Source organism: Gallinula chloropus (assembly GCF_964237585.1).
Source record: "Gallinula chloropus genome assembly, chromosome: 6".
NCBI classification, from domain to species: Eukaryota; Metazoa; Chordata; class Aves; order Gruiformes; family Rallidae; genus Gallinula; species Gallinula chloropus.
Genome location: NC_140091.1, coordinates 10124385 through 10143848, shown reverse-complemented (window position 1 = coordinate 10143848; position 19464 = coordinate 10124385). Strand labels below are relative to the sequence as shown.

General features: G+C 40.4%; 1 protein-coding gene across 1 annotated transcript in view; it reads left to right on the top strand.

Moving 5' to 3' along the window:
- MAST2 (microtubule associated serine/threonine kinase 2) overlaps positions 1–19464 on the top strand; it is a gene marked incomplete at its 5' end in the record, with an annotated part of 188223 nt that overhangs the window by 117366 nt on the left and 51393 nt on the right. The window contains 4 exons of the mRNA XM_084266399.1: positions 7110–7201; positions 13623–13698; positions 16117–16137; positions 18672–18750. Of these exons, the coding sequence (XP_084122525.1) occupies positions 7110–7201; positions 13623–13698; positions 16117–16137; positions 18672–18750 (268 nt within the window). The remainder of the gene's footprint in view (positions 1–7109; positions 7202–13622; positions 13699–16116; positions 16138–18671; positions 18751–19464) is intronic.

Genomic DNA, 19464 nt, shown 5'->3' with positions numbered 1-19464 from the left:
TACGTGAAGCATTTAATAATAGTTGGAGGAAATGGGGAATGAAAGTATGCAGTTATGCTTAGTTTTCATTAAATCATTCTTTCACACTTTATGATGTAACTTCACAGCAGTATAATGCATAACACAACTGAAGTAGGAGATAGTAATGCTTGAGAAGGTCAGTGTGTATTTTCTCCATTAAATGTTGTCTATATTTATTCTGGGGCATCTCTTCTATAATCAGAGAATTTTTTTTCTATTCCTTGCCCCCCCCCTTTTCATACAGAGATGAGGAGAGCTTTGTAAGGGGCGAATATTTCAAAATAAAGTGGCTTGATTTCATTGAGAAAGACTGTACCAGTCATTGTAATTTGTTGTGACATTTCATTTTGTTTGGCTTTGCAGAGTTGCTCCTGTGTTGTTAATAATGCAAAAGGTCTGGACTGTGCAGCGTGGTGTAAGCAGATGTGCACCAGCCTCAAACATTAGGCAAATTAGACATAAATTATGGCAATCTTAGCCTTTTCTTTCGTAATTTCTTAACTTGAGGTGATGCCACTTCTTGAATTTGAGCTCTAAAGGAAGAAATTGAAGGGTGTATCTAACATTTAGCTTGTTTTAGATGAAAGGAAAAAGGTCTTTCATGCAGTAAGTTAATTCCTAAATACTAAGGTGTTAATTTTTCTTAAAACAAAAGAACCCATCAACATCCAGCTTCTCCCATGCTTTGCAGTGCTCAGTTCCTTGTTCAGTTAATGTGCTTGTTAGCATGCTGAAGTATGTGGCTGTACCAAAAGAGACAATCTTTGTGCTTTTTTTTCCTCCATGTTCTCTCTGATATCTGTACAGAAGCACAGCCCACACTTCAAGTTGGCCACATCTTTTATCTCTGTGCTCCTTGTCTCACAGAATCCACATCTTCCCACAGTCATCCACACACTGACTCTTAATTTACTGGTAGCAGCGTGAAGCATGGGAACATACATCTTTGATGCAGGAGGGAAAGGCTTTGACTGTATGGGTAGGACTTTCTTGTGCCTCATAGATGGCTGTGCAGAATTTCTTACTCTGAAGCAGCTCATCCATTGCACATATCTGATTTTATATGAAAAAAGTGCTAAAAAAGGGGGGGGGGGGGAAGGGTAGATCTTTTATTCATCCCATGCAGAATAATCTTGGACAGAAAGTGAAGTTTGCAGCAGCCTGGCACAACCATCACTTACAGAAAGCCAGAAAATGTGGAGCAAGGTGGCCAGATTAAAAACAAATAACTTACTTGTCCAGTTTATCTCCTCTGTTGTGCTTGAAAACAACGAGTGATGCAAATTTGAGAAGAGCCTGGTTTACTGAATGACTTCTGTCTGCTTGTTGTAGTTGGCATGGTTGTAGTAACTGGCCATGCAAGCTTCTTGTGGAGAAGGATCCTGTGCTCTTGCTGTTGATTTTGCTTGTTATTTTTTAAGGCTAAATTCCTGAGGTGCTGGAGTTCAATCCTATTTGAAATTCTTGTATAAACTGGGGAAAACAGGAATACTGCAACCCAGTCCCAAGGTTTCAGGAGATGGGGTTTGACCTTGTGAAGGAATTGCACCTAAAGGTGCTTTTTTAAAAGAAAAAAAAAATAAAAAAGGAACACACCAAAAATTAGTGATGGGTGGTTTAAAAGCCGAAGTCCAAAATGAGTAACAGGAGACATCTGCAAGAAGACAGCACGTGGATTACATGGGTGCTTTTAAAGAGCTCTTTCTACCAAAAAAACATGAATGATGATGTGATGAAGGGTTCGGTTGACAGAGGTTCCATTAGAGGGAGTCACAAGGATAGGCTTTTAGCTAGGAAAACTCATTTTGTGCACACCTTGCATTGCTGTAAATGGGCCGAGGCTGCATTTGTGGCGATGAGTGATGAGGGTGTTGGAGCAGCTCAGCGGTTTGCCTGGCTGGGTGGCAGGGAAGGACAGTCTAGGGACTATAATCCTTACTTGTTCACCCTGGAGAAGGTAACCACACAGGGATCCAAACTATGGATGTTTCCCTGCTCATGGGACTTAATGCCAGGAAAGATATGTTGTTTTCCTGGGTGACACTGGGACAGAGGGTGGTGATGGAGAATCTCTCAGTTACTTGATGGATGGACTTTTGCGTCCATCCTTCAAGTCTGAAGTGAGCGCGACTGTATTTCCTTAGGAGAGAAGAAGTGTTTACTGTAGGAATGTGTGAACCACCAAACCTATGCCATGAATAACAACAATTTTCCCCCAGTTATTCTAGGATGAATAACTTTTAAACTATTCTTGAACATGAAAAAAAGGTATCATTTGAACCAGATGCTTACTTATTCTTATCTATTTTAGAGAACTCATTATCCCTGTTGTTGGTAGTGCTAAAGCTTACAAAATTGCTTCCATCTTTGAATTACTATAATTAAGACAATAACTTCCACATCTAGTTAACATTGCTGCGCAGCTGGTGCATTCATTGACATGCAGATTTTGGATTTTGTAAATTTTCTGCCATTGTGAATAAAAATTTTAAATACTTATTTTCATTTCCAAAATGTCTGTTTCTCATAAAGAAGGCTTTGTAAACCAAATCAACTGAAACCAAACTCCTGTAACATCAGAGGAGAGTCGAGTTCGGTTTGGTTAGGTGGCAGGATGTCTTAGGAAAACGTGTAACCACAGATAACTCTTGTAGGGATGATCGCTCAGAATTTTGGATCCTGTTTGGTAGGGATTTGGGCTCGCTGAATTAAATATCAAATCTGGAACAAGTTTGACATTGGACTTCTGAAGTGTTTTGATGCAAGAGTTAATCTGGCACTCTGACAGCCTGAGGTGGCTTACCAAACTAAATCTCTTATGATTAAAAATCACTAATAGGAGTAGAATGTATTATAGGTTCCTAACCCAAATGTGATTTAAGCTATACTTTTTCTGTGCATCTTTTGACTTCAAGTTCATTTCTATCAAAGTCTGTGAGGAAGCACATGCAATCAGTGCTCATCTTGTTCACTTCCATCTTCAGCAGCTTCGACTATGAGAAATTTTTCAAGGTCTATACATTTAGATGGATTTTGTGACACTTCCTTATCATTATTCTTTTCTAATAACCAGCAACGCTATGAGATTACTCGATAGTGGTGTTGGTTATTTATTTTTAAATTGTTTATCTGTGGCTCCTTGCTTTCATTACAGGAATGCCTCATGGATGTTAATCAGTTTTGCTCAGTGAGTTAGAGGTGTCCCCTGAGTAATCTGCTGAAATAAAGAATCAGATATTGATTTATGCTGAAACAGAAACGTTGATTTCTCTTTCAGACTGCAGATACATAGGACACTGTGTGCACTAAGCGTGCTCATTGTAGAGGCTTGACGTCAGGTTGCGTGTTGGTGCACGGGAGGAGGTTTGTTCGCGTGTAAGCTACGAGCGCGCGGGCTGCGTGCGGCCCGCAGGTACGCTACCAAGCGGCCTCATAAATCACGCCGGCCAAGGGTGCTGGCTCCAGAACACATTTCAGTGGGTCCAAGCCCAGTGTCCAGTTACCAGACCCACGTCCGATGTCCTGCAGTGTTCAGTTTCAGGAATGCGCTGGGAACACTTCGGCACACGTAACAAACGTTATTTTTACTGCAGGCAAAGTTAACGCTAGAAATAGTGAAAGCGCCGTTTCCGCGGTGATGGCAAAGGCGTGGAGTCGCACGTTTGGGGTATTAACTGTCCGTGTCACTGTGCCTGTTGAGAATTCAATCAGATTGCTCTCTCAGATTTCTAGACTTGGGTTTGGCAGCGTGGGTGTGCAGCCTTGGTGTGGCACAGGAGGGCAGGGGTGGCAGCAGGGGTGTTTTTATGTTGACAGCCCTCCAAAGCACTCCTTGCCTGGAGATGGACCCTGCAACTGCAGGCAGTACAGAAACTGCTCTTAAGTTCGTGTTTTGCCTAAACTGGAAGAGCTGGAGGGGGTTTCTTCACTGAAATAATGAAGTGGAATCTGAGGGGGCGGGGAAGGGTGGGGGAAGTTAACAAGACCCATAGCAAATCATGAGAGGAAAAGAGGATCGGGGTCAGGCTTGCCTTGCATTTAATGAAAATAGTAAAACTTTGGCTTACAAACAAATAATAATGCTTGGAATCTCTCTGGACTGGTTAAGAACTTTATTTTTTTCTAGTTAAAATACTCAGAGACATACAGGTGACCTTGTCTCTTTTTACTTTCTCCTTCTAGTCTTCTTATGCAGATGGAATAATTTTTAGGGCAGGGAAACGTATAGCATTGTTTGGAAAGTTGCTGAACAGTAATACATGATTAGTGCAATTTAAAGGATTAATAATATGATCTCCTCATTGCCATCAGCTTTGTAGATCAGTATTGAGCCTGGTACCGTCTGTCTGGCTGAAGTGTGTCTTCCAGGAAATTTTTTTCTTCATTTGAACTGTTTCTGCCAACACTTAAATTGACTAGTTTGAATTTCTTTGGCACAAAGCCCTCCTTAAAGGCAGCTTTACTTCTTTCATATTTCTCAAATGCTGCGGTAAGCAGCTTCTTGCAGAGGTCACCCAGCTGAGGTCTTCACGTTACCTCCTTTCTCTGTATTTTTGTGCCTGCCAGAACCTCATCACTCTTCTGTAGTTTCCCTGGGATTCTACCATCTATTAAAAGTTTTGTGTGTAAATCCAGAGAGCTCTTTTCAACCGGTAGAGACTGTGACTGTAATTGTAGATGTTTCTCATCATATACCATAGATTCAAGATATTAGAAACTCTGGTTTTAGCCTCTGTGTTTAAGCTTTGCTTTATTGCCAACACCCACGGTTGTGCCTAAATGGGCCTAAGAGATGTTCTTCTCCTAAGAGATGTCAGAGGTCCAGGGAAACTTGAAAGTTATCCAACCTTGGGGGTGTAAAGAGAATAATTTTTTATTGCTAACTCGGGGCTAGGCTTTCACTCCAAGCCATTCCTCCTCTGGGTACATTTGTGTGAACCTGACCTATTTTAAGGGGTCTCAGCTGCGCTTGTTCTCCGGCTGCTTAACCCTTTCTTGTGTGGTTCCTCACCCTTGCAAGTACAGCAGGTAAATGGGCTTGTAAAACATGGTTCAGTTGGGCAAATGCAGGCGAACAGTTACAAAGCTCCGAGTCTGGGACAGTTCAAGTTCCCTGTTACGTTGTGATTTAAATATACCAAGTTTCCATCGCCAGCTCCAGACGTCACTGTGGTAAAGTGGGTAAAGTGTAACTCTTCTTTAGCAAAGGGATGTGACCACAGAGGATGGAGGTCTGCTTTCTCCTTGTACTCGTCCCTTATATTGAGCAAAATCTTAAAATTCTTACATTGAATTTGTATTAAAATACCCAGGCTTTTTTTATTTCTTACATAGCAATAGATATTATATTAGAATACTCAGGACTTTTGTGTTGCAGGAGGGATTTTCTAGTAATATAAAGATAATGTTTATCTGGTATTAATGTCGGAATTGAGTATTCTGGGTTTTTTTCAACCATTGCTGGAAAAGAGTGACTGAAAACATGTTAAAAAAATCCATGAACTGAGATTTCAAGCTTTTTAAAATCAGGCTGTTAGTGTTTCCATATGATGTACACAATGGCAATCAGTTTTTGGACAGACTGTTGTTGAATAATACATGAATGTAAATGGAGTTTGTATGGAATCAGTTGGATAATTTTGAGGAATAGTTTAAGTACACTAAAGAGCCTTAATAGCAGTTAATGGTGCTTCAACTTTATTACTGTTTATAATAGTTGGCAATGCAGTTGTATTTTTTTTCTACCTCGAGTTCTCTAGTTTCCTCTAGAACAGCAATAAAAAAAGCTTACAAATAATACTAGTGGTGCAGCATCCTATGGCAGCAAACCAGCTTTGCATTAAATCCTAGTTCTTGGCAGTCGGAGTGTGTTGGTTGTTGGGGAGCTCCAGAAGCTCAGCCGGTGCAGGAGAGACTGGACGGGTGGCGGCAGTCGGAGCTCTTCAATCTAATGGGCTTTTCTGCGTGCGCCTGCGATAACACGGTGTGGAGCATCATGAGACACCTCTGGAGCTGGGACAGTGAGCTCCTTGCTCATCCTCTGTCAGCCTTCCCAGCTCCTGCCTGTTTGTAGTTTCCTGTTTTGAGAACTTCTGAAGTAAACAGAAAGGTTTCTGCCATCTGGAAAGCAAGTTGGGGTACAGTGGACAGATGGATGTGGGTTTAATGCTTGGTCAGTTTTGAGATTTTGCTGGGAGCTTGGACTGTTTGTCCCGTTTAAACAACAGGAAAAGTGTTGATCTGAAAGTGACTTAAACATCTAGTTGCTCTTTTTCACAGCTCCCATGATTTAAAAGAGTTTCCCTTGCCCGTTACAATTACTTTTACCATCTTTAGAGCTAAGTGTTTGCTACTAGCAATCACAGGCTTGGAAGCAAATGGAGGAACACTTTGTTCTCTTCATTTGGCTAAGTTCAGAAATTCTGGGATGGGGGAATAAATCTGAGCTGCCTCATAGAAAAGTGTTGCTTTCTTTGCTGGAACAAAGTCACGGCTGAGAGTGGGGCTGAGGCAGCAGAAGGCTTGCCTGAAACTTGCTGTGCAGAGTTCTCTATCAGTATTGCCACACGTGTTCACAAAGATTCTTGAATCTCAGGTTTTTAAGTTTTATTAATCATCCTGCTCATTTGCTGAATTGTGCTAACACTTTGCTTCATAATTTAACCCTGCCCGAAGGAATACGCTCTGGTTTCTTACAGTAATAGCCAGTAATGTAACAGATTTCTTTGCTAGGTTGGATACTGGCAAGAATATCTGAAGCACTCGGGGCTATTTTACAGTTTTCCCTTTTTTGAGTGATTTGTGAAGAATAAGTTACGCATATTTTGTGAATCAGGAGTGTGTTGTCAGCTCTCTGTAGTGGCCTGTGCAGTTCTTATGTTGCTTACAGACTATTAAAGCACTTGTTGCTGTCTAAAAGTCCCTTCCGGACCTGTACGTTTACTTCTTTACAGGGTCACTACTGAAACTGAGAGCGTGAGGAAATGCTGACCTGAGTACTGAGAGATGGCTCCTCAGCTGAAAGATGTCTGCAGAACCTGCCTTAAGATGCTTTCATTTGTCTGACCATGTCTTATTCTTTCTTTCAGCTGTCGGACGAGCAACAGGAAGAGTTTGATCGTAACATCCAGCACGTCTCCGACTCTCCCGCGGCCACATTCCCCTCTTCATGGACACACAGGTAACTCCCTAGGGCTGCTTTACCCGGGAATCGTTAGTGTTCACTGTAGTGAGTTTGAGCATATTGATACTCTGCATCAACATATGCTCTTTGAAACTTAATCTGACTACACTTTTTCAGCTTCTCTAACTTGCAAGAGAGTCCTTACAGTTTCAAAACCCATGTGTTATGTCCTCATCTGTTCTGCGCTTTCTAGTTCACTGCCGTACCCATCCTCCCCTCTTTCTGGGGAATTCAGTCCTGTTACCTCCTGCAAAAGAACCTGAGATGGAGAATGAAGTAAAATAAACCCAAATAATTGCATTTAAGTAAATACCTTGTTTTGAGTCTCCTAGTGTGGTTAATTTGTGCCAGTGATAGACCTTCTCATGAGAAGAAACGTCCAGCTTGTTGCTGTGTGCCTCCAGCAGCTGTGGGGTGCTCCAGGTCTCTCTGTTTGCTACTTGGAGCAGTGTGAGATGTTTAAAATTCTTTTCTTTTTTTATACATTATTGCCAGTTTTACCATTGCAGCAACTGGGAAATGCTCATTTCAGAGCAAATGGGTGACCTCTTGTTAGTCATTGAGGTGAGTGTGTGGAGATGGTCTTCCTATAGAAAAAGATAGAAGGATTGTTCAGCCTACAGTAGTGACGGATTTTCAGAAGGGTCGTGTGTACAGATTCAGTAGCTTGCCTGAACAGCATGTTCCCTTGATGTTTTCACTGCTGTTGGAGCTAGGATGGCTTTGTTTCTGATATTCCAACAGTCTTCTCTGGAATTTTGAGCTTCAGGTGTGGCCCTGACAGGCACCAGGCAGTAGGTAGCATCAAGGAGCGTGAACATTTGTGGTACAATCGTCCACGGTGGAGCCCATCTGGAAGCGCATCGCTGTTGCACATAAGAGAAGTAACTGTTGTTTTCATTGTGATCAGACTTTCCTCCTCCTACATGGCAGTATGTTCTGTAAATACTTTCTGGAGATTGAAATGCTGAGAAAGAACAGCAAACTGATAGTAGCTCAGCTAGGAGCCATCTGCTTCTGTTTGCAGAGCATTCTTTCTTGAGAGGTGACATCCAGCCTGTTGAAAGGCAGAAGAAAACCAAAATTATTGTTCTGGGGTGCCATGAAATCCTTCACTGCTCTAAGTTTTCATAGAATGTTGTCATGTTTGCTTCAGATGCTATAAAGCCCAGGCACGGAAGACTGGGAAGTTACTTTAATGATGTTTTGTTTATTAAAATGGTCCATGATTTTCAAATTAAAATGTTGGCAAAATCTTAAAAGTAGTGTTTTAAAACCATTTTCCTTTTGCTTCAGCATCTCCAACAAAATACAGGGCCAAAAATGTGCACAGAGCAATTCCCTTTAACTCCCAACTCCCTTGCTTCTGTTGTGTGGGATGATGAGAGTGATAGCTTAGTAAAATTGGGTTTCAACAGGGCATTTTTCCCCATCAAGTTTCTTCACTTAGATACATTGTACTCTTTACTTTGCTCTTAGAGTTAATATATATATGTTGGTTTTAACAAATTCTGCATCAGCTGTACAGGCCTTTCACTAAAGTGATGAGAAAAATGCTCCTTAGAATATACAAGTGTCCTTGCTTGGCTGATTGCCACGATTTGTTGACATGATCATTGCTCAGAAAACAAATGTAGAAATGTTCACAATAGGAACATTTATATTTTCTTTGGATTTGGTTTTCTCCTCTATTTAAAAAAATGCAAAATTGCTCTCAGTGGTTTTGATGCCATGTCATGCTTTACGAGCTGATTTTTTATTAGAAGTATGCAACTGTGTTCTAGAAACTGGAGTAACTAATCAGGGGTATGTCATCTTTCTTCAGCAGTAATTGTCAAATATTTCCACTTCTTGTTCAGATGTTGCATATGGGATTTAAAACTATTAATTAAAAAGATATCCTTTGTGACCTCCAAGAATAGCTGGTGGAGCATAGGAAGATGAATTACTTGTAATTTGAGTTCTCTACCAGTACTATATTTAGGAGACTTCCCTGGGAAAAATCATTTATTCAAGAGACCAAAGTAGATGAAATTTAGAGTAGAGTCACAAATATTGTCTTAAGAAATATCATATACGAGATGTGAATTTGAGAACAGGCTGTGATATTTGTTTAGTATTTGAGCAGAATCTATCAATCTGTTTGTTCAAGCACACACACTGATAAGTTACTAAGAAATGCTGAAACCTCTCCCTGCCTCTTTTGTCTTGAACATGCTCTTCTTAATGCCTGTTCTGAACCTCTCTTATGAATCAAAGGAGCAATAAGCACGCAGAGAAACCAGTGCAGCTTTCTAAAATGATTCTGTTCAGAAACCACTCGAAACCCTGAGTCCTGTATGACTGGAGCCTCAGGAGTTACTCTTCCCTGTGCAATGTTAAAGTGTGATACAGCACTGTCCGTCAGGCAAACCTGCCTCCTAATGAACACTGATCCAGGCAGACACACTTACTCTCTGAAACAGCATCCAGATAAGGTGTCAAGTGATTTCACATCCTAGAAAATTTAGAGGAAAAGTACTACTTAAGAGATCTCAACATTTCTTCGGATGTAATTCCATCTCAATTTTAACTCTGCCATGAAACCACTTCTGGTTCAAGAACGTGTAATGGATCTGAAGTGTGCTAATTCAGTTTTCAGACTGTCTGAAGTAATGCTTTCCAGAATGAGCTGGAACCTTGGGAGAGAAAGCTACAGCTTGTTAACTTCATGGGAAAGTCACTCTGTTTGCCTTGTCACTCAATCCTGGATTGAAGTGACCAGTTTTAGGAGTATAGGTTTGAAAATACTGCTTTTCTTTTAAATTCTTTTTCTTTCAGTATCAGAGGGGGGAAAAATATACATGTATGTTCCTTACAGTTTTTTGCTTTTGTTTGAATCCATTTTTTTAAATCTGAAAGTTTCAGAGAAGGTGTGCTCAGTACACCTGTTACAGGGTACAGGTTGGTTGAATATGAAGTCACCACCAGATTATATTTTGAAGTGAAAAGCTTAACATCAGTCAAAGAAGCAACATGATACTTATAATTCAGTAGGAGAGAGAGAGATGTTCTTACAGCTGGATGATTGACGTTCATCAGCATTTCATGTGTGTGATACTCTGATGGTGTGAGAGCTGTATGAGGCAGGTGGTACACAGGGTGCTTAAACATTTTTGGTCATTTTAAGATCCATGTGCGCTGGAAGGCAGCTAATTTTGTAGCATGCAGTAAGATCTGTTAATATTCAGCAGGTAATGTTATATATCCTACTTGGAAGACCACAACAAATTTGTCTTTTGAGTTTGTTTATTTTTACAAGTCTGAGAAGCAGGTTTTACAAAATGTGTAAGGTTTTGGACTAATTATCTGTCTGTAAAATTATGGCAGTAGATGACAGCTGAGGCTTTCACCTGTCTGTTGACCATAAGGACCAGTGCTGGACTTTGAGGGCAGCGGATGTCCAAATGCTTCGGCTGCATCCTTCCTCCTCTGTCCGGAAAATGTAAAGATTTGTGCCTGAATTATTAACGTTCATGTAGCTGTGTTGATTTACCTAATGGGTAATCATTCTGTGTAACAGCCTCCCATGAGACAGAGTCGTTTCAGGTTTGGTAGTAGCCAACTATAACCCTTGAGCAACAGGGGAATTTACCTTTGCTAACACAATAAATAGGGTTTCGATCAGCCTTGGTGAATGAGAGTGTTGCACTAAGGCTTCTCTTATTAAAATTCCTTCAACTATAGCACATGCAGCAGTACTGGGAAATTTTAGGGAAAGTAGTAATTCCCCTTCTCCCTGTTGTTGTTTTAAAAGCTTCACCCAGACTTGAATTGAGTAGAAAAAACCTAATTGCTTTTCATTTTAAAACTAGAAGCAACTCACAAGGGATCCAATTAAAATTCCAGTGTCTGGAAGGAAATATGCCATATAAATCTGAAAAAGTAGTTGCTTAAAAATTAGTAGTATCTGTGTAGCAGATTGTGCAGGCTCAGAAGAATTCGAACACCCACATACTTAATTTCAAAAATTGAAAACTGTCATTGCCCAATTTTCTTAGTTATTCTGAAATCCTCTTTTGATCACGATCTGGGAAGCTTACAAAAGATTGATGAAGCTATAAAAAGGCAGTGACAGGTCATTGCTTGTTTACAACAGCATTAGGGCAGTGGGCTTTTGGTTTCAGAAGATTGTTGTGACACAGTCACGTACGTCGTCAATAAAGCTTGAAAAATGGGAAGGTGAAGGCTGATGTTCCCACCAAAGCCGGCAGTTTTCCTTGTTTTCTTAGAAGATCTGCACAACCTAACATGCTCCTTCAGCTTTCTGCCAGTAAGTAAATAGGATTCTAACCCTAGCTGTGTGCTGCTGCCAGGACGTGTGTGGTTGCGCACTGCTGAGTGTTCGCTTTGTGGCTGTTGTCACCTTCCCTTCCGTCTTTCTCGCAGGCTTGCAGTGCCATCTAGACTGTCAGACCTGCTTTCTCTTAATTCAGCAGCACTGAAATGTCTCTGGTTTTCCACTGCGACCTTAAGAATTAAAGTGAGTTCAAGCTCAATAAATGAAGCACCAAAAAATCACCTAGTTAATGATTTCTGATTGCGCTCTCCCCTTCCCACTTGTGATATGCTGGGAATGAGTTAAGTGTGTCTGGTTTTGGGTGAAGACTTGCATTGTGCTATATTACAGTGTGGACTGTTGCTAGTTCTGAAGTAACAGTATGAAAGAAATCTGAGCTAAAAGACAACAACTCGTTGCTCAGTCCCTTTGTTTTTAATTTCGTTTTCTCCTGGTGAAGCAGATTGTGAAGTGGTCTGGGATTCACGTACCTCTCTGGTTCTCTCATCACCCCTCGCCAGGTGTTACATCAGCCTGGGGCTGCTTTCATCTCTGCTGCTTGCTGCTTTTCCCCCTCGTAGACTGGTAGGCCAGATGGTGTGAGCTGGACTGTGCCGGTCCTCAGCCCCAGATGGCATCAGCGGGTTGTCACCCTCCTCGTCCTTACCTGCCTGGGCGTGCTTGCCAGGTGTGCACACACCTTGCTCACAGGAACATTTTTCATAACCATTTGTATAGCCTAAGTGTGAGGTAACGGTACCTGTGGGCACAGCGCTGACGATCCCGTTCTGCTCAGGGAACAGCTAAAGGGTGTGAATAGCTTGTGCTGGAACGATGCAGCTTAATTATAGGCCTCAGTACAGTGCTGGATGTGACCATGCTCCCATGAACTGTGCTGGGGGGTGAGCTGGGCACCTTGTAATTCTGAAGCAGTGAGAAGTCCAATGAGCCATTATTGTTTGGCTTTCAACACATCTTTTAAAATAAATCCATTTTATATGGGATTCAAATTTGAAAACATTTCTGATGACCACGGTGATGTACCCTGCAGTGCATTCCTCATCCAGTATCTATTTACTTTTCCTGCTCTTATTTTGTTATTTTATTGTCTGTGCACAAAGAAATGGCTGTTGGCTTATGTTTACTATGCATACATAGTTTCTCTTTTGTGCCTTGTATTAAGGATCTAAAAGAACAAAGCACTTAAGAATATGCCCGCCGGGAAGCACACGCGCTGACACGAAGCTTCTAATTCATCCATAACTTTCAAAGGTTTCTGCAGTTAGTCTGTAAATGATGCTGGCTTTCAGAAGGGCTTTCTATGAAATGGTGGCTTGATACTTTGCAATGAAATACATCACAATCTACCACTTACTGCCCATATGCTTACACATCCTAGAACAAAACTCAGAGAATGCATTCTTGTGCCAAGTGAAAATTAAGTGTTATTTTTTTCCTTGCTGTGTGAATTCACTAGAACTTTCATTTTCACGGTAAAAGTATTATTTCAGCAAAGTGGTGGTAAAGGTCAATGATGATACATTATAGCTTGAGCATCTTACATGTGTGTAGTCCTTTGCCCATCATGTGGAGTTCCTTCAGTACATCTTGTTGGGGTTTTTTTCCCCCGGGTAGATTTTGCATTTGGCCTTCATGTATGTTGTGAAGAAATACTTTCCTGGTGTTTATTATTCCTGAAACTGTCATCAATGTCATTCCTAACTCAGGTTTTTCACTGAGAAGTGTTAAGAAATGTTAATTTAGATAAATGTTAATATAGAAATTATTGCAAAATATTGAGGGACTATTTCGTTTATATGTGACAGATAATTTGTATGAAACTAAGTGAAAATGTATACCTTAAATTATTGTAAAAGGAGGGAAAATACTGATACATTTGTGTCAGAACATTTCTTTAGCAAGGTAATGCTCAAATGATCAGAGACTCCAAGGTCCATATTTTCACTTATTTGTGACTCCAGCTTGCATCTGAAAGCCTTTCTGCACAGTGAAAACTTCCTCCATTTGTCCCAAATGTGTATAAAATACTTTTTGGTGCTTTTTTTTGTTAATTTTATTTCTTTAAACTTTCTCAAACAGGTAGCAGCCCTTTGGACAGTCCCAGGAACTTCTCTCCAAATGCACCTGCTCATTTTTCCTTCGTCCCTGCCCGAAGGTAAGGCAAGATCTATTCTTGGACTGGCAGGCAAATAGTCTAAATACTTTTATTTAGAAATCGCCAGTGTGTTAGAAGTTTTTTTTTTACTGTGTTTTACATTCTCTGATGTATATTTTTACTTTCAGTTTACTCTTTTGTTTTTGTTTAGATCTGGACAGTATTCAGAAAGGTGCTTTTAAGACCTAGAAGAAGATAAATTAAGTAGTCATTACACTTAGGGAAGAGGCAGCATTCTCCCAGAAGGATGATGGCATGTGATATAACAGATAATGTGGTCGTAACGACATTAAAACCAGTTTTAATTAGGATAATCATATCTTAGTTGTAGGCCTGGATGCTCTTCTCGCTGTATAACTGAGGTGTATTCTAAGTGTATGGCTGCACAAAGCCATAAACAACCTAGAATTCTGCATACAACTACATGTGCATTCACTCACTGCCTTCTACCTGGTGTAGCAGGTTCTGAGTTTCCTCTACTGCCTTGGGCATTGAGGAAACTCCAGGGGGCATTAATGCTCTAATGAGGAAATACCTGGTAATTGGAATTGCAGGTCTACAAGAACCTCAAGAAGAGCAGCAGCGTTGAGAGACCTGAATGTGAAGCTGTCATTTCTGCCCCAGGGAATACTAGACAAGCTCTGGTCCTGCCGTATATCAAACTGGTGGGAAGGAATCTGATACTACAGGGATAGATACAGTGTGAGGAATAGGATGGAAAGAATAAAGACAGCTTGGAGAAGCAGGCAAATGGTGCATTGAATGTCAAATCCCAGCAGGTAGGCAGAAATGGGTAATGATAGGGAGAGTTAAAATTTGTGGAGAAATAACAGGGAAAAGAAAGATATTCCAAGCAGGGTTTGGGTGTAGGAGCAGGATTGTTAGATTCAAGTGTGGGGGAGGTATTTTGGATTTGCTAAACTCTGCCTTAGTTGAAAAAAAACAACAAAACCCTCTCTGTGTTAAAATTATCTGAGAATGGGAAATATGTGGTCATTGTGACAGGAGGTAGATTTTCTGAGAACCACAGATTTAGCTTGAGTGTTCGTTAGAAAAAGGGTAGGTCTCAAAACTTCAAAGGAGAGTGAAAGGTTAGGATTTGGTGAAAAAGATACAGTCTATATCTGGATTTAGTAGAAAACTCGGGTGTCCTTGAATGCTGTTTGAAGTAGACTTTGGTTTTCAGGTCTTACCTAAAAAGAAAACTTTATTAATGGCATGTGAAAAGTGACAGACTGGAAATGTATTATCCTGTTGCTTCAGAGGGCAAAATTAGTGTTTTACCTGCTGGTAAAACTATTCAAATGGACTCACAACTTCCATTTTTAAAGAGATATATGAGCCCGATCTGGGTGTATTCAGTAAGTTCATTGAAGTAAACTGGGTTTTTTTACCAGTTTTAGCAGTATCTGGAGTTCTGGACCCTGGGAACCAGGAGGAAAATTGCAACTGAAGCCATTGGCAAAACTTAAGTTTTCAACATCGGGTTTCAACTTGATGTTTCAGTATCATTGCTTTCTAAAGCTCTGAGCAGAAAAGAGTGTTTTAATAATAAAACACTGAAGAGTGCCCTTTCGTACCTCACTGCTTTTAAAATCTAATTTTTAAGGAAATAGATGAATAAAGGTTAAGTCTGTCCTGTCGAATGCTGCGGTTCAGTTTACAGTATGCATGCTGCTATCTAAACTTTTTTCTGTCATTGAAAAGAACACTTAAGCACAGCTTGTTTTAGAAACTTGTTTCTATTTTCTCCTTGCATTACACCCTGAGTAGCTCTGCCAGCAGTACCAATACATATTTATTAGATTATCACTTAGTGGCATCAGAATAACTTCTGTATGATGGGATTAAGTAATTCAAAGTGTGGTGTTCTGTTACCCCAGACAGTTATTTCACTGTATGCTTGTGATGGGCACTCCGTGGGTCTTAAGAGATGCTTCTTACCTGATTTCTTCCCATTGCCCTTGCAGAAGAGATCTCTTCTTTTGCCTTTTATATTTGGTGTAATTTCTTCACTTGTTAAACTGTAATATAATTTGTGGTTTCCATCCTTTCATTATAGCCCTGTGATGAGTTGATTTTTGGGACAGAGTGGGGCTTGCATTTGGAAAGCTCTTTTTTTTTTTCAAAGCCAATTTCACTACAATATGCTGCAAGATTGGCTTTAGTTTGACGTGATTAATTGTAAATCCCTTGCTGGACACCCTGTCAGTATGTCCCATGGCCACAAAGTTCATGTCCTCAGGAATTCTCCTGCTTGGAAAAGGAAATGTATGTTTAGTTTATATTCATAAAACCGATCCTACTGGAATTACACTAAGGGAAGATGAGGGTCGGGATTTTTTTTTTTCCAGAGATCACATGCACATCTTTTACTTCTCCCTCTCTTATTTTAATTATCCAATTTCTTCCATACAGCCATGGACACCGAGCAGACAGGTAACGTGTTGTGTTGCTGCTGTTTGTGTGTGTGTGTCTCTGAACTGTCCTTCTGTGCAGCCAAGCCTGTCCCCCTCACAAGTCCATGCTGTAATAACCCCATTTCAGCATTCAGCTTCTCTTCTTTGCTAATTGAAACAGGAAATCTTTGTGTTTTGGCTTAAAATGATAAACACGTAGTGCTCTGGATAAGATGTGTTGTTTTTCTAGCACCTTGTTTTGAAATTGATCTACTCTTCGTTGAGTAGCATTTAAGTGCCATAAAGATACCTCCTTAATTAACTAATTAAAATGCCATTTTAAAGGCAAAATTTGTTGTGCGCATGTTTCTACTGTGGTAGCCAAAGGGTCTGGAATAAATAAAAGACCTAGAAAATTCCTTTCCAAGTATCTTTTCCTGAAACAATATTGCAGAAAGTGTCTCTCAAAATATGTTTATTAGCAAAACATTGAAGTAACTTTGAAGTGTTTTGCATAAGGAAAGGAAGGATTTTCTTTTAAAGTCTTTTCCCCATTGCCTTTGATTTGGAAGATTTCTACTCTTGTCCCACTTCTTTCTGCTAGAACAGAGCATTCTCCTGCCTGCCTAGCACATTGCTTGCCTAGATTGCATCACCAGAAAATAGCCCAAGCATGAAGGGGTATCCTGCAATTTTCTAACTGGGACAGACCTTTTTGGTTAACTCTGTCAACATGAAAATTCTGCAATAATTTCAATGGACAAATTAGGCAACTCAGGGGAAAAAAAAATAGTAATTAGACTTTTCTTTGCAAATAAAAGCAGACTTGACTTTGCTTTCATGTCTGCTGCCTGAGAAGTCAGGAACATGCTGTCTCCCTTTGGGACAGAGGGTCTAAACCAGGGTAGAATCGTTGACTGAAGCATTCAGTACCCCCAGTATGTTACAAGAAGCCAAATGAAGATCATTGAAGTTTGGTGTTCAGTCATTGACCATGTCACACAGTGGCTTTGTAATGCTGACATTTGGTGCTTTTCAGGATTAAGAAGGGAATTTAAATAATCTTGGAATATTTTGAGATTCTTCTTTTATATGTGATTGTCTTGCCAAAGAAAACATCACCTGTGTGTGAGTGGGGTACATCTGCACCATACGCATGCGATGTGCATTACAGCTTGATTTTTTTTTTAATGCATGAAGCATGAGTCTTCTTAAAAAATACTCTTGACTTAACATTCTCTCAGTGATGCAGAACAGCGGGTTTATTTCCCTCTCATTTTAAGATAGATGGCAAAGAAGAGTGGTGTGTATCAGTGCCTGAAAGTAAAAGGAACTACTTCTGGAAAAAATTTTAACAGGCGTTTATGCCCTGGTGTGCAGTGAACTTTATTCCTGAAGATGAGCCCACGTGGGGTAGATAGTGAGATGGGAAACATTTATTGTGAAGATGGTAACAGTTGAGTTTTTTAGAAGTGCTGAGCAGTATTTCAGACCTGTAGCACACATCCTGTGTTACAGTGTACTTGCATTAATGTGTGTGTCCCCAGAAGATGGCAAATCTTTACAAAGTCAGAACTGTTCTAGTGCAGCTTCACTTTATGACTGGTTACTGATGATCTGCTGTAATCAAACAAACAGTGGAGACCAGTGTGAGGAAGAGACTTTGTTAACATACATTCTAACATGCAGCAAGATACGTTAGGGGACACGGAATGGGTGAGGCTGAAGTGACATCAGAGGGGGGAACGGGGCTGAATGTTGTTCAGGGTCCATCCTCACTGGGGTGGGCTTTGTGGTGAGAGGAGGGTTTCAAGGAAGGCAACACTGATTCTTCCCAAAGCAGTGCTATAGTTCCTCAGTTCAAATGGTGGTAAAACAAGACCTTTTCTGCCATATCCCCAGGGTGTTTTGGCTATTTTCCCTGGGAGTTACCTTTCTTTGACTACAATAGGGCAGTAACTACTAATATTGCATTGACTGGAGGAGAAAGAGCCCCTGGGTGGAATTTCTATGATTTCAATCTCCTTTGAACTTTGGGTGGCTCTGTTCAACCTGTTGTAGTGGATTTTGCACTGGCTGTGCAGGTGATGTACTAGGCAGGATGTCTTCTGCCTAGGTAAACTAACAAGTCCGTTTGCCGTTGACTCTTGATCTGATGGGACTTTTTTTTCCCACTCAACTTGATACTTGATTTGGAAGACAAAGGAACTGCCTCAGTAATAATCTCAGGCATGACTGGCTTTTTCAGAGAAGTTTGAAGTGAGGTGATTTCATTTGTCTGTTTTAGAAACCTGTAATTTTTGTACAACTGGTAATATTTACAAAGCATTTACTTAATGCAGGAATCCAGTGCCCGTTTAATTTATCTTTTCCAAGGTCACTTACTTTTGCTTTTAAAACTTAGCCTAGCTGCTTCTTCATAAAGGTCATTGTAAATAGGATTTATCCGATAACTTGAGAGTTTAGTAAAAATGTGAGGTTAAGAGATTTAAGGGAGGAAAACGCTTATTCCCCCCCTGAGCATAAGCCATAGTATATCCCTGACAGTAATTTCCCGTGCTTCTTTCAACCCAGGACGGATGGACGCCGCTGGTCCTTGGCCTCCCTTCCTTCTTCTGGCTATGGAACAAACACTCCCAGTTCAACAGTTTCAGTAAGTGGCACAGACTTTTTCAAGCAATTCAGTTTGTACAAACACTCCCTAACAAATCAGCTTCTGAGTCTGTACTAAAATACCTGATCTTTCTTCGTTGTTTTGCTAACATTATTTAATATACTAATTATTTTAAAAATTATTTTAATTATTGGTTCTGCTGCTTTTTCTTCCATTTCCCAGCTCCTATCATCTTGCACTTTGCCTTTAGCATTGGTAAAATCCCAGTGCAGCACTTGGCTCGACTGATCAGTTGAGAGGCACAATGTGTCAGAAGTGGCAGGACTCTCAGAGATAGTGTGTAATTACTAGTCAGCTCTCAGCTTTTTATAACTGGGAAATGAAACTCTTGTCTGCTTTCAAGCTCTCAATACGAAAACCTCTGCTAATAGGTTAGCAGAAAGAAAAGCTGATAATCCATATCTGTTACTCCAATAATTTTGACCTCCTAATGAAGCCTTTCAGTTCTTAGACGTGCCATTAGAAAGGCCAGCTGCAGTTTGCCTGGTACTTTCAAAAAGGCTCATCTGTCATTAATACCAGTAAGGTAGCAGCACCGCATTAACCCTTCTAACTCTCAGGTACTTCACACAATGAATCTTTAGTTTATGTGAACTAGACACTGCAGAACAACCCCCAAAAGCCAAGCATAGAAAAATTAGAAGTGTTAAGGCTGCCTGTACAGACCTAACGTAACGTGTGTTATGGTGTCTC